A 12,523-nucleotide genomic window follows, 5' to 3' on the forward strand; every position below is an offset into this window, starting at 1 on the left:
GGCATTACCAATGTGATGGTATTTGGAGATGGGGTCTTCGGGAAATCCTTAGGTTTAGATGAGATCATGAAAGTGGGACCATCATGATGGGACTAGTTCCCTTATAAGCAAAGACACAAACAGCTTGCTCTCCCCAATATGTAAGGACACAGTGAAAAGGTGACTGTCTACAAGTCAGGAAGACAGCCCTCAACAGAAACTGATCATGCTGGTACTTATCTTGTACTTCTAGCCTCTAGAATTGTGAAAAGTAAAATTCTGCTGTTGAAGCCACCTATTCTATGGTATTTTGTTATGGCATCCCAAGCCGTTACAGAATTGTACTTACAGTTGGAGATTCCACACACTGGTTCCAATTCCAGTTGAACTCAATAGTAGTATATTTAAGTTAAATTACACTAGTGCTGGTTTTTAAGGGTCTTTAAAAAAGTGCTACCTTCCAGAAAATTTTAGAAAATGAAAAAATAAAAAGGAAGCATGAAATCATAAACAGGTATAGTAAAGGCCTATTGAAATGCATCATCAAGCCAGTAAAAATGGAATAAAGGATACTTACCACCACCAAGAATGTAAGAATCCTGGTGGTTCCCCCAATGTGATGTTTTTTTCCCATCTTATCTAAAATGAATAAAAGAGATATTACTTTCCTATTAATACTTTTTTCCACACATATTACAAAGTAATAATATCCCCATTTAAAATACTATGGTAATATTTGAATTTTTCATCATTTTCATATTATTATTTACCCAAGTTTTGCAAGTACTCATTTTACATAGTGATTTGTTGACTGGATTAGTCTCAGAGAGATGTCACCATTATTTTCCTGAATTTGCTTCATATACTGTGCCAGTTATAAAGCTCTAGTCTTTCAGTTTCAAATCCATCTTTCTGTGGTCTTTCAGATGCTGAGACTGGAGATCCATACACTACATTTGTCCTTCATTAAATGGCTTCCTGTTAGGTCCCATAAACTAAGAGATGCTCTAGAGGGAGACTGGAAGTAAGAAGAGGGGAAATGGATTTGTTTCCTGTTAGCTTACTATTCCTGTGAGGGTGACCCCAGCAGCAGTTCATCCAGTGATAATAGCTGTGACAATAGCTGGTTCCATTCTAGCTTTATCCCACACAACTAGAACCCGTCTCTTTGTGCCACTCAGAAGTTATCAGCACAGCTGGGCAATATCTCTCTTCAGAGGTTAAAGGTAAATTTGAGCTCTTCAAGTAAAAGCAGTCCCACACTCCCTCTCCTTAGACGTCTAAGATTCAGCTCCCTGAGATTTCTCCTCCAATTTTTTTGATAACCACAAGCTCTTCCTTTTGATGCCTCAGCCTTAGTGATTGTTCACTGCAATTACTGATTTTATGTAACTTCTGTGTGCTGTTGTTGCTTTCTTTAAAATCTGTTTAGCTATTTCCACATATTACATTCTCTGTTGAAACACTCAGTGTGCTTTTAATTGGTGTGGTTGTATTCTCACTGATACATCACTTCAAATACCCTTTCATAAGGTAAAAATATTAAAAATATCTTCATTTTAAGCAGAATGGGATATGGGCATAAACTTTAACTTTCCTACATACTAGCTGTGTGAAGTTGCGAAAGTTACTTAAATCTTCTGTGCCTCAGTTTCCTCATCTATAAAATGTGGTTAATAATAGTCACCTATATCACAAGGTTGTGAGGAAAAAACTGGTTAGTACATGAAAATCACTTAAAAGAGTAATTGACAGGCCGGGCTCAGTGACCCAGCTACTCTGGAGGCTGAGGCAGAAGAATCGCTTGAACCCGGGAGGCAGAGGTTGCAGTGAGCCGAGATTGCACCACTGCACTCCAGCCTGACAGAGCAAGACTCCGTCTCGGGGGAAAAAAAAGGAGTAACTGACACGCAGTAAGTGCCTGGTAACTGTTAGGTGCTATTATTTTTTTTTCTTTTACCTAGGAGGGTATCCCTGTAAAAACTTTATTACATCATTGTCACCAGCACCCACAAAATTCCAGTGATATTCTATATAAAAATATTCAAAGTATTTAGGGTTGTGCCAAACAATTTTAACTTACTAATCAGAATAGTTTTCATCTTGCTGGAAACCATACATGTAACTAGGAAAAAGGAACAATCAGAGTTGGAACTAAGGAACAATGGTCTATGCTCCTAGCATAAATGGAAAAAATAAAAATGAATCATTTAAACAGAAAATTAAGCTTCTATTTAAAATCATTTCAGAATTAGTGTCCTGTTACACTGAGTTATCATGTATACCAAATTCAGATCACCACTAAAATGTCATTCTAAAGATAACTCAATTTTTGAGGTTTTTTTCTTTCTTTCTGTTTCTTTTATTGAATCAGAAGGTATTTCAGGATCTTAAGGCACATCAAAACCATGTTATTACTGTCAACATGAACATCAATTATCACCACTCACCCAGAAACTTGCAAGAGATTAGGCTTAATATTTTGACTTCAAATTATACCTTAAGGGTTGAGTTTTTAAATAAATTCGTGATTTGAGGGTGTGGGCAGAAGAAGACATATGTCTCTCATAAAAAAAGAGTTTTTAAAAGATGCTGATATTAACTTTCTAATTGTTTACATTTCAGCTAAGTTAGAGTTTACTATAATAAAAATTTAAAACAAGGTCAATATCTCTAAAAAAGTAAAAGTTCTGACTAAATACTTTTGCATGGATGTCTGGATAAATATTCATACAGTGCCTTTTCTAAGGACTGGATAGCAGTAAACACAAAAGACAGAAATCCCTTCCTTTAGGGAGATTACACCTTAGTAAGGAAGACAGACCCAAACAAAGAAACAAACAAAAAAGTAAATTGTGTTTATATGAGAAGGTGACAAATGCAGTGAAGGAAAACTAAGCAGAGAAGGGGGATAGAAAGAGCAGGAAAACAGTGAAGTTGAATTACAACTTTAAATAAGGAGATCCAGAAAGATCTCAAAAAAAAAAAACTCTATGCATAAGTACATGCCTTAGTTTTTTTAGCTTAAATAACAAAAATTATGTAACAATACCCCAATCAGTAAAATATGCCCAGAGGCCCTTAATACTACTAAGAAGTGAACAACTGTAATTACAGATTTCAAAAAAATTCAAGGAATTCTTTCCATCATCTACTATGTAAGAAGTTAGGAATTCTTATCCCAAAAGGACTTTTTAAAAGTTTTAAAACAGGAACTCAGAAGGTGGTCCTAAATGTAGAAACAACCAAAAATCCTCCTTAATAAAAAGACGAAAAAACTTAAGTGCCATTAAAATCACTGAAATTGGTTGCATTTTCAGAGTTCTTAAGTACATAAGTATAAATAAATGGGAACCTTGAAGTAAAACAAGTAATTTGTTCTCAAAAAATAAAGAGAAATTTTTTGAAGATTAGAAATGGGGCCAGGTGTGGTGGCTCACGCCTGTAATCCCAGCACTCTGGGAGGCCAAGGCGGGTGGATCACTTGAGGTCAGGAGTTCGAGCCAAAAGAAGGTGAAACCCCATCTCTACTAAAAATACAAAAATTAGCCAGGCATGGTGGTGTGCGCCTATAGTCCCAGCTACTCAGGAGGTGGAGGCAGAAGAATCACTTGAACCCAGGAGGCAGAGATTGCAGTGAGCCGAGATAGCACCACGGCACTCCAGCCTGGGTGACAGAGTGAGACTCTGTGTCAAAAATAACCATAATGATAATAATAATAATGTAATAGCCATTTTGAAGTGCTAAAAGGAAAAATTCCAGGAATTAATGAACTTGAAGTTAGAAAAACTGCATATGAAAAATAAACCAGAACACATCATATAAATGTAGGCTAGATCCTAATTTTAATTATCCTAAGTGATAATACAAATAATTTGTGTATCTATGCCATCTTTTATCTGATAATTTCAGTTCATCAACATTTTATATTATCTTGGTTCATAAAAAATAAGAAACAATATTTAATGAGATTTATGAGAAACAAAACTCTGATGTCCTGCTAAAATTATAATTTAGTCAAAAACCTATGTCTCATCCTTCTCTCAAACTTTTCTCTTACCACTTTTTCACCAGTTGGTATCTTCTTGAAAGAACATAAGAATAAACCTTCACCAACGTACTCAGACACACTAATATTCCTAATCACTAGAACCATCCTAATCATATGACCAGCAAATTTTTCAAAGTACTGTCCTTATGTTTCATCTCAGTTCATCTTGACTTTACATAATATGACTGTGAAATAAATAGATTTTACTATACTCAGTTAAAAGAACAATGTGACATGCCTTATGGAGGAGTGAAAATGGCATGACTAGGTTTCAATGCCAGGGTGTGCGGGAGGTAGGATTAGACTCACAGTCTATGAGACCCACTGCCCCTCATCCTTACTAAGCAGCCTCCCCTCATGCACTTCCACAACTTCCACAGTCCATCTCCAGCTATCTCGGGAGATAAAGGACTAAAGGCAACTACCTATATGGCTTATATTTGATATGGTCTTTTATGAAAAGAAGCCTGAGGTAATACATTTGTATTTTAAACAGTTTTACATCTTATTATTCCTCAAACTAAAAAAGCATCACATATATCATCATTTTATGCTCACAATATTTTTTACTACATAGTATTCATCCTTCTCTCCTTAAATTACAAGTCTGTGCCAGAAGCAGGTAAAACTTTGGTCCATCATACTGAAGTTAACATAAAATCCACCCTTTTATAGTTATTGAATGAACCACACTTAAAGCTATGTTTTAGGTATGTCCACAGAAGAGATGGTCTGTGTTTACACAGTGAATATTGCTAAGTCCAAATGGATCATTATTCTAGATACTACTTGTTTAAAGAAAGCATAAAATGGTGCTCAAGAAGAGCCAAAATAGAATCCTGACCTGTAGAAAACTAAACCACATTCACTGTAGCATTGTTAGAAAAAAAATGAATATTAGCACAGAATAGTGTGCTATCATTAAAAAGAATGAAATACAGCTACCTGGAAAGAGAATCATGCTCTACTGGTTTTTCAAGATGGAAATTTGGAAGGTTGGAGAACATTATGTATAGCATAAAACCTTTCTGCTTGGAAAAAAAAAAGGATGCATACATACATATGTGTGCTTGTAGGTGTGTGTGCATTTTTAAAAATCACATCAAGCCTACAACTATTATCTGGAATATGGAAAAGGAGGATTTTCATTTTAAATTATATTCTATATAGTTTAATTTTGTTTTTTAGCAAATATGAATTAATGATGGGTGGTGTTGAGGAATGGCCAGCAAATATTCCTAAATGTCAGCAGTCATGTTAAAAACAAATTTTCTGTTTCTGAAGAGGTATTTTCTGTTGTATTGAGTTTCATGGGCTTCAGGCCTATTTAGGTCTTTGGGTGGCATCTTTGCCAATAACATTTTCTCTTTATTCTGTTTCTTTTTCCGTTATCCCAGCATCATTGTGTATTTGCCCAGTCCTAAGGCTTTTTGCTGCTTAATTGTCTACCTCGCTTCCTTCTGTCATTTGACCAGCCAGGGGCTGTATTCTCCTGTAACTTTCATGTAAATCTCAAGGCCCATTCCTAATGCCATATTCTGCATTTCATGGCCTTGTCTTATCATATGATCTAACATTTTCAGCATTTCTTCCTAAATGTAAAACCAAACATTGAATCATGAACAAAAGGAATATCAATAGGAAAAGGACATGTCTTGTGGTTTAATTATAAAATATATACTATCTGATGGTCACGTGGGAAAAATTTTACACATATATAACAATTTGCATTGAAGCATTGTTTTAATTGAAAGAGACTGGAAACACCTAAATGTCCATCGGTACAGGGCTGGTGAACTATATCGTGGCACATTTCATAGAATGAAATATGCTACAACCATAAAAAGAGAATTATGACATTCATGAACCAATATAACACAATTTCCAAAATCTAACAAGTGAAACAAAAAGCACAGAATGGTGTATAAGCTAACATTTGTACAAAAAAGAAAAAATGATATACATACACAAATGTATACAGGTATACACACACACATTTGCTTAATTTTTCATTCTTATTTGCTTCTGGCAAGGTATACTGGTCATTTACCTATTATCTCTCAGCCCTACACCCACCCTTCTATACTCCATTCTATACTTGGGGCTGGGATTCTGAAAATCACATTTCCTAGCCTCCTTGCCATTTGGCTTCCTGTTAAGTTCTGCCATCAGGAGACACTAGCAGGAAATCAAAAAACAGGAAAAAGAGAAGCTTCCTGCCTCTGGCTCCAAAAGTGAAGCCGGGATAGCACAATTCTGGATGCTGGCAGTACCTTTTTGGGGGTTCTAGTCTTGTCAATGTGGGACCTCTTTAGCAGATCCAGACCCACTTCCACATCATCTCCAACAATGCAGCAGCAGGTTTGAAGGTGATGGGCTCCAAACTTTTCATAGTACCCATAAATCCTTTCATAATTTTTAATTTAAACCAATATCCAAAGAATAACTTTTAATACCAAAAAACAATAAAACCAATTCCTGTGTTAAGAAAATAACCTGCATACCTATGTGTAAGTTTGTTTCTAGAATAAATTCCTGAGACTTCTAATTTAGATATAACCTACTGTTCCCACCAATTTTCTAAAATCTCTCATATATAGAAGCATGAGTATATCTATACACTAAAAAAAAGTTGAAATCGAAGTAAACATTTTTCTTTTTTTTTTTTTTTTTTTTTTTTTTTTTTGAGACAGAGTCTCGCTCTGTCACCCAGGCTGGAGTACAGTGGCACCATCTGGGCTCACTGCAACCTCCACTGCCTGGGCTCAAGTGATTCTCCTGCCTCAGCCTCCTGAGTAGCTGGGATTACAGGAGCCCACCACCATGCTTGGCTAATTTTCGTATTTTTAGTAGAGATGGGATTTCACCATGTTGGTCAAGCTGGTCTCAAACTTCTGACCTCATGCAATCTGCCTGCCTCAGCCTCCCAAAGTGCTGGGATTACATTGCATAAGCCACCGTGCCTGGCCCAAATTTTTACATTTTAATTCAAAAAATTAAAGGCAATAGATGTTTAACAGGAAGAAAAAGCTGACTATACTTTGAAGCCAATAATCTAAAACTGTGCTGTTCAACATGATACCCGGTAGTCACACGTGGCTATTTCAGTTTAAAATTAAGTTAACTGAATGTTCCTCAGTTGCACTAGCCATATTTAAAACTCATAATAGTCACATATAATTAGTGGCTACCTTATTTGACAGCAAAGATTAGAGACCATTTCCATAATCACAGAAAGTTTTACTGAACAGTGCTGTTTTCTTTTATAAGAACGAAAGAAGTCTTCCTAAAGAGGACTACCTCTTATTGGGAAAATTCCTTAATGGATCCTTTCTATTTCTGTTTTTATTTTTTTGACACAGAAAGACAGAGGCCACTAGGAATGGTGCAAAAGGAATAATGCAGAGAGGAAAACAAATACTTTGACTTTCTATGTAACAAGAATTTAGGAAGTTGCTCATGGTCTCTTGGGAAGAAGCTCAGGGGTCTGGAAGGATTCAGAAAAGGAAAAATGAGAGAGGTTATGAGAAGTCAACAAGATAGAAGGCAAAGGCATGCTGAGGAAAACAGCTAGTGAAAAATTCCCTGTAGCAAGGAGACCACAGAATTTAAGGTAACTTATGTCTAGTATTCAAGTTAATGTTGGTGCCTGTACTGTACAATGCCTAATATTTTTGGCTATCCCTCAACCTTAAGTGAGAATCTTTCATACAAAAGAGCAATGAGTTAGTGGACCTCTGAAATCATGAGAAAAATAGAAAACTTCAGGCATAAAAAAGGGATAGACCATAAGAGGGAGAACCAGAATGGGGCTATAATCACTCAACAGGAGCAGGAACCTACAGTACAAGAACCCTAAGCACCCAATAAAGGCTCACAGATACTGGAGAAGACTTGCGACAATCTACAATACTAGGGATTAGAGCTGAAGCCATTTTTATAGAAAGGGTAACACCAAAAGTAGGATTATGGGCCATCCAAGTGACAGACACTTGGAACACACATGTACACATCAGGCATATATTTATGCCTCTTTTTTTTTTAAATAAGAAACTATACAAGATAGAAAAAAAGTTGGCCAACATTTTTTAAAATGACACTTTTGAACACTTACTATACGCCAGGCACTATTATAAGCAATGTACATATACTAACCCATTTAAACCACAGAATAACTAAAGTATTGTTACAATTATCATCATCTTATAACTAGGAAACTGAGAAAGTAAATAAGATGTAGAACATAATTTAAACCCAGGATGTCTGGCCCAAAGCAATTGCTTTTACCTCCTGTACTATATTGCCTCAAAATTAAAGTTCAGGAGACTGGTTAAGAAATACTAATTAATATTTTCTCTCTTCATATAGGTAAAAGACAAACAGAACAGAGTTTTGGAGTCTATGATGCTCGATAATTTAGCAATCCTAATAAAATCTGAAGAAGGAATCCCTTAGATGTTTTTAAACTTCTATTTCAGGCTAACTTGTTGGCTAACTTACGACAAAGAAGGGCTAGTAATAATGCAAAAATTTTAAGAAAGGGAAAAAATCTAGAATCTTTATAAAACTCTAATTCTTAATTTCGTTTGTTAAGGGTATTGAGCTTCATTCTGAGACATGAATACCATGCAAAACTTCAAGGAAAAGCAGCCATTATCTTTGTATAACGAAATGATATAACCAGAAAAAGGATAGTTTCTAATGAATCTAAAGTAACAAAAGTTAATGTAGTATTGGAAAGAAGATTCCTTAGCATTCTGTTTGTAATTATTAAATGTTGAAGAATAAAGATAGAGCAGAGGAAGAGCTTTGTATTGAGAATATTTATAAATAATATTCCATTTTTTCCCCTTGGGAGTAAAAAAAATGAAAAGTCACATAAACTACATTTTGGATTCAGGTAGTGGTTTAAAATCTATCATGAATCAGAGGTAACACTGAGCTAGTTGGCACAACCTAGTTAGAGAAATGTTTTTATTTCTATTGTTAGTCCATTTTTTCTTTTAATTAAGAAAAAATGACTGGGTTAATAATAATGTGCCCCACTCTTCTGACTGATAACAAAAGCCATCAAGAGCAGTCCAATTTCTGATAGCCCAGAACAAGGGCATTTTTAGAAAATCAAGATTGGGCAGCTGAGATACACATCTTGCTTGTTCAGCTAATGCCTGGAGTTCCAGTTGGCCTTCTCGCAACTTCACCCAAAAGAACAAGCCCATACTAATGAAAGAAGTGACCCAGCACAGTAAAACCTGATTCAGAAGAGCTCACTGACATCATGGTCATTCTTAGCCTCATCCATCCAGAGGGAGAGTGTCAAATTTGGAAGAAGTAGTCTACTTTGCCTTGAACCAGGGTGAGAACATTGGATAACGTTATAATAATTGATAACAATTGGTGCCATTTCAATCATTTCCTTTTTATTGTAATAACCAACTCAAATAAGTAGGTCTCCCTATTTTACATTCCTATGGAACTATTTTGATTTAGGTAAAAACCTGGGGGTAGACTAGGGAGGATTTAGGTAAGATTGTTTTTTTACTACTCCGACTAGTTAAGAAGTCATTCTACAATAAGCGGCCTTAAATTTTCCGCCTGATCGAAGAGAAACTCAGAGAGAAAGCAACCCTCAACATAAATTATTACATTCTCTAAACTATTACATTCTAAAATATTACATTCTCCTTTTTTTTTTTTTTTTAACCATCCATGGTTAGGGCAAAAGGGTACCAAGACACCAGAGTACAAACCTGATGATGTCATTTTTTTTTTTTTTTTTTTACTTTAAAACCTTCAAAGGCTCCCTTTTGTCAAAGATAAAGTCCAACTTCCTGGCACGTATGCAAAGGTCTTCATGTGCAGGTCCCTGTAGATTGTACTATCACCTTAGGTGAAACCCTGGGAAAACCGTTCTAGGAAAAGCTACTTTTAAGGTGGAGAGGGGAGGAGAGTTTAGGCAGAGGGAATATGCCATTGAGTAAAGCCCAGATGACAGAAGCCCCATGGTATACAGGAAAACCCAAGCAGCTAGATACTGTAGAACGTAAAATGTGAGAGAGGAAATAGCGAACTATTGTAATTTAACCAACTGAAATTATCAAGAACTCTAGGATGTACTCAGCAATGGCTTATCATAAATCTATCTCCAGGCTTCCATCTTTTAAGTTCAGATAATTTACGAGAATGTATTTTCTCTTCTTTAGTTTTATTTTTAAATAACTGTACAAATAATATATGTATTCCTTGTTTAAAAGAATTCTGTGACTAAGGATAAAATCCCTTTGAACCCTTTAATGTCCCCGCTCCCAAAACAACTAGTCTGGCACGTATATTCTTTCAGAACTTTTACTATACTTTACATTCATAAATATGTACCCACAAAAATATAGTATTACTTTATGTACTAGGGTTTCCAGATACATGGCATACTTTGGCTTTCTTCTCTTACTAGACAATGTTTTGGAAGTCTATCTACGTAAGTCCAAATAGATCTAATTTATTATTTTACATTATTAAAAACTTACAGCTCAATTAATTTAGCCATTCCCCTACATTGGTTATTTAGGTATTGATAATGCATTTTTACAGTACCATTCAGAATTTGGTAGCCTAGACAGTGAAGAATAGTTCTGAAAATCACATACACTCATCTCCAAAGTCCAGAAATAATGCGTATTCTTGGTGATAATAGTTTGTTTTCAGTTTGATGCCTCTTGTGAAAGTGAGGTAGACTAATAATTAAGAGAAATCCTCAGTTTTTGTATTCAAAATGCAGCCAGAGAAATGAAATAATTACAAATACTTGTCAATATGTGTGAATCTCTTCTGAAATTCTAATTTCATTTCTACCAAACAGTCCTAGAAATTCTGTATATACATTTTCCACTGAGCTCAAATCCTAGAAGTCTAGTATCTAGTTATTTGCTTAATCCACATAATCCATTTGAATCCAAATACTTGAATTTCCTTCAATAAGTTAGCAACATTTTTCTTTTTTGATGAGGTTTAATAATCACTGTATCTAATATCTTACAATGTTGGTAAGAAAATATAGTTTTGGGAACCCTCGAGGATTAAGTGAATGGAGCCAATTCAAAATGGTCCTTGATACAAGGAAGAAGATCATTAAATCTTTTCATTAAGTTTCTACTGCATTAAAACAAAAATTTTAAATTTCCAGAGTCCACTATAGATTCTTTTAAGACACTGTAAGTTGACCGTGGTTAAGAATACAAAAAGACATCCTTTTTGCAATCTCAATCACTTCTTCTATAATATCAGTGAATGCAACTTAGAAAGGTCATTGCCGTAAGTCTTCTAATTAATGATTTCATGAAACATAGATACACCAAATTTTTGTTTTGATTTGAATAAACTTTTGAAATCAAATTTTTATTATGCTGCATACATTCCTTCTATAGTAAAACAACTGAGTTCTTACATGTTCTGGCCAAACCTCTAAAATTCCTTATCTGCAAATAAGCCCTACCAGTTCACATATACTAGTTAATTAGAAATAAGAGTGGGGGTTGTGTGCGTTTGTTTACTTTGAGGAGCAGCTAAATCTCAAGAAGGCTATACCTCAGGCAGGGAACTATTGGCAATGAGTTATCTGTTGTGCTCTTGATGTGCTGGGGACCAAACTGGTGAGATCACCAGAGATAATATGATTTCAAGCAGCACTGTCCAACAGAAATAGAAACATGGGCCACAAATAAGAGCCACATGTATAATTTAAAATTTTTTAATTTTTAATTTTTATGGGTACATAGTAGTATATATATTTATGGGGTATCTAAGGTATTTTGATACAGGCATATAATGTGTTATCTAATTTAAAACTTTTAGTAGGCACATTTAAAAAGAAAAGGTAAAATTAATTTAAGTAATATATTTTATTTTACCTAATATAGGCAAAATATTATCACTTCAATGTATGACCAAAATTTTAACATTATTAATAATTTATATTCTTTTGTTCACAGTCTTGAAAATACTGTACTTCACACATATAGCACTTCTTAACTGGATCATATTTCAAGTGCTCAAAAATCTATATATGGCTAGTGTTTACCATATTGGACAGCACAGATATAGAGGAAAAACCAAAAGCATTGGGATTAACATAGACCTAAGTCTGAATTCTAGTTCCATAACTCACTAAGCTCTGTGACCATGAGCCACTTATATAAACACTCTGAGCCTTGTTGTCCTCATCAGTAAAACAGAAAGAATATAACCTGCTATGCAAATTTCTTATAAGAATTAGAGATAATATATGTAAAATACCTTGGCACATTGTATGCCTGGTACATAACAGAGCTCAATAAAATCCTCATCATCCTCATATACATAGGAGACAAACAAGCACCACTGTAAGAAAGGTCAAATTCCAGCCAACCTAGGTGCCTATCAGTGGTGGATTAGATGAAGATGGGGTACATATACATCATGGAATACTACACAGCCTAAAAAAGAATGAAATCGTGTCT

General features: G+C 35.0%; 1 protein-coding gene across 28 annotated transcripts in view; it reads right to left on the minus strand.

The window, feature by feature from the left end:
• Window positions 1-12,523, minus strand: part of SSBP2 (single stranded DNA binding protein 2) — a 325,064-nt gene that overhangs the window by 211,114 nt on the left and 101,427 nt on the right. For 26 of the 28 annotated variants that reach the window (XM_055298747.2, XM_063612197.1, XM_055298741.2 and 23 more), the window contains exon 3: window positions 557-618. The exons of the other annotated variants lie outside the window; for them this stretch is intronic. In XM_055298747.2, coding sequence (XP_055154722.1) covers window positions 557-618 — 62 coding nt within the window. The remainder of the gene's footprint in view (window positions 1-556; window positions 619-12,523) is intronic. 28 annotated transcript variants of the gene reach the window in all.

Source organism: Symphalangus syndactylus, chromosome 11, assembly GCF_028878055.3.
Source record: "Symphalangus syndactylus isolate Jambi chromosome 11, NHGRI_mSymSyn1-v2.1_pri, whole genome shotgun sequence".
Lineage (NCBI taxonomy): Eukaryota > Metazoa > Chordata > Mammalia > Primates > Hylobatidae > Symphalangus > Symphalangus syndactylus.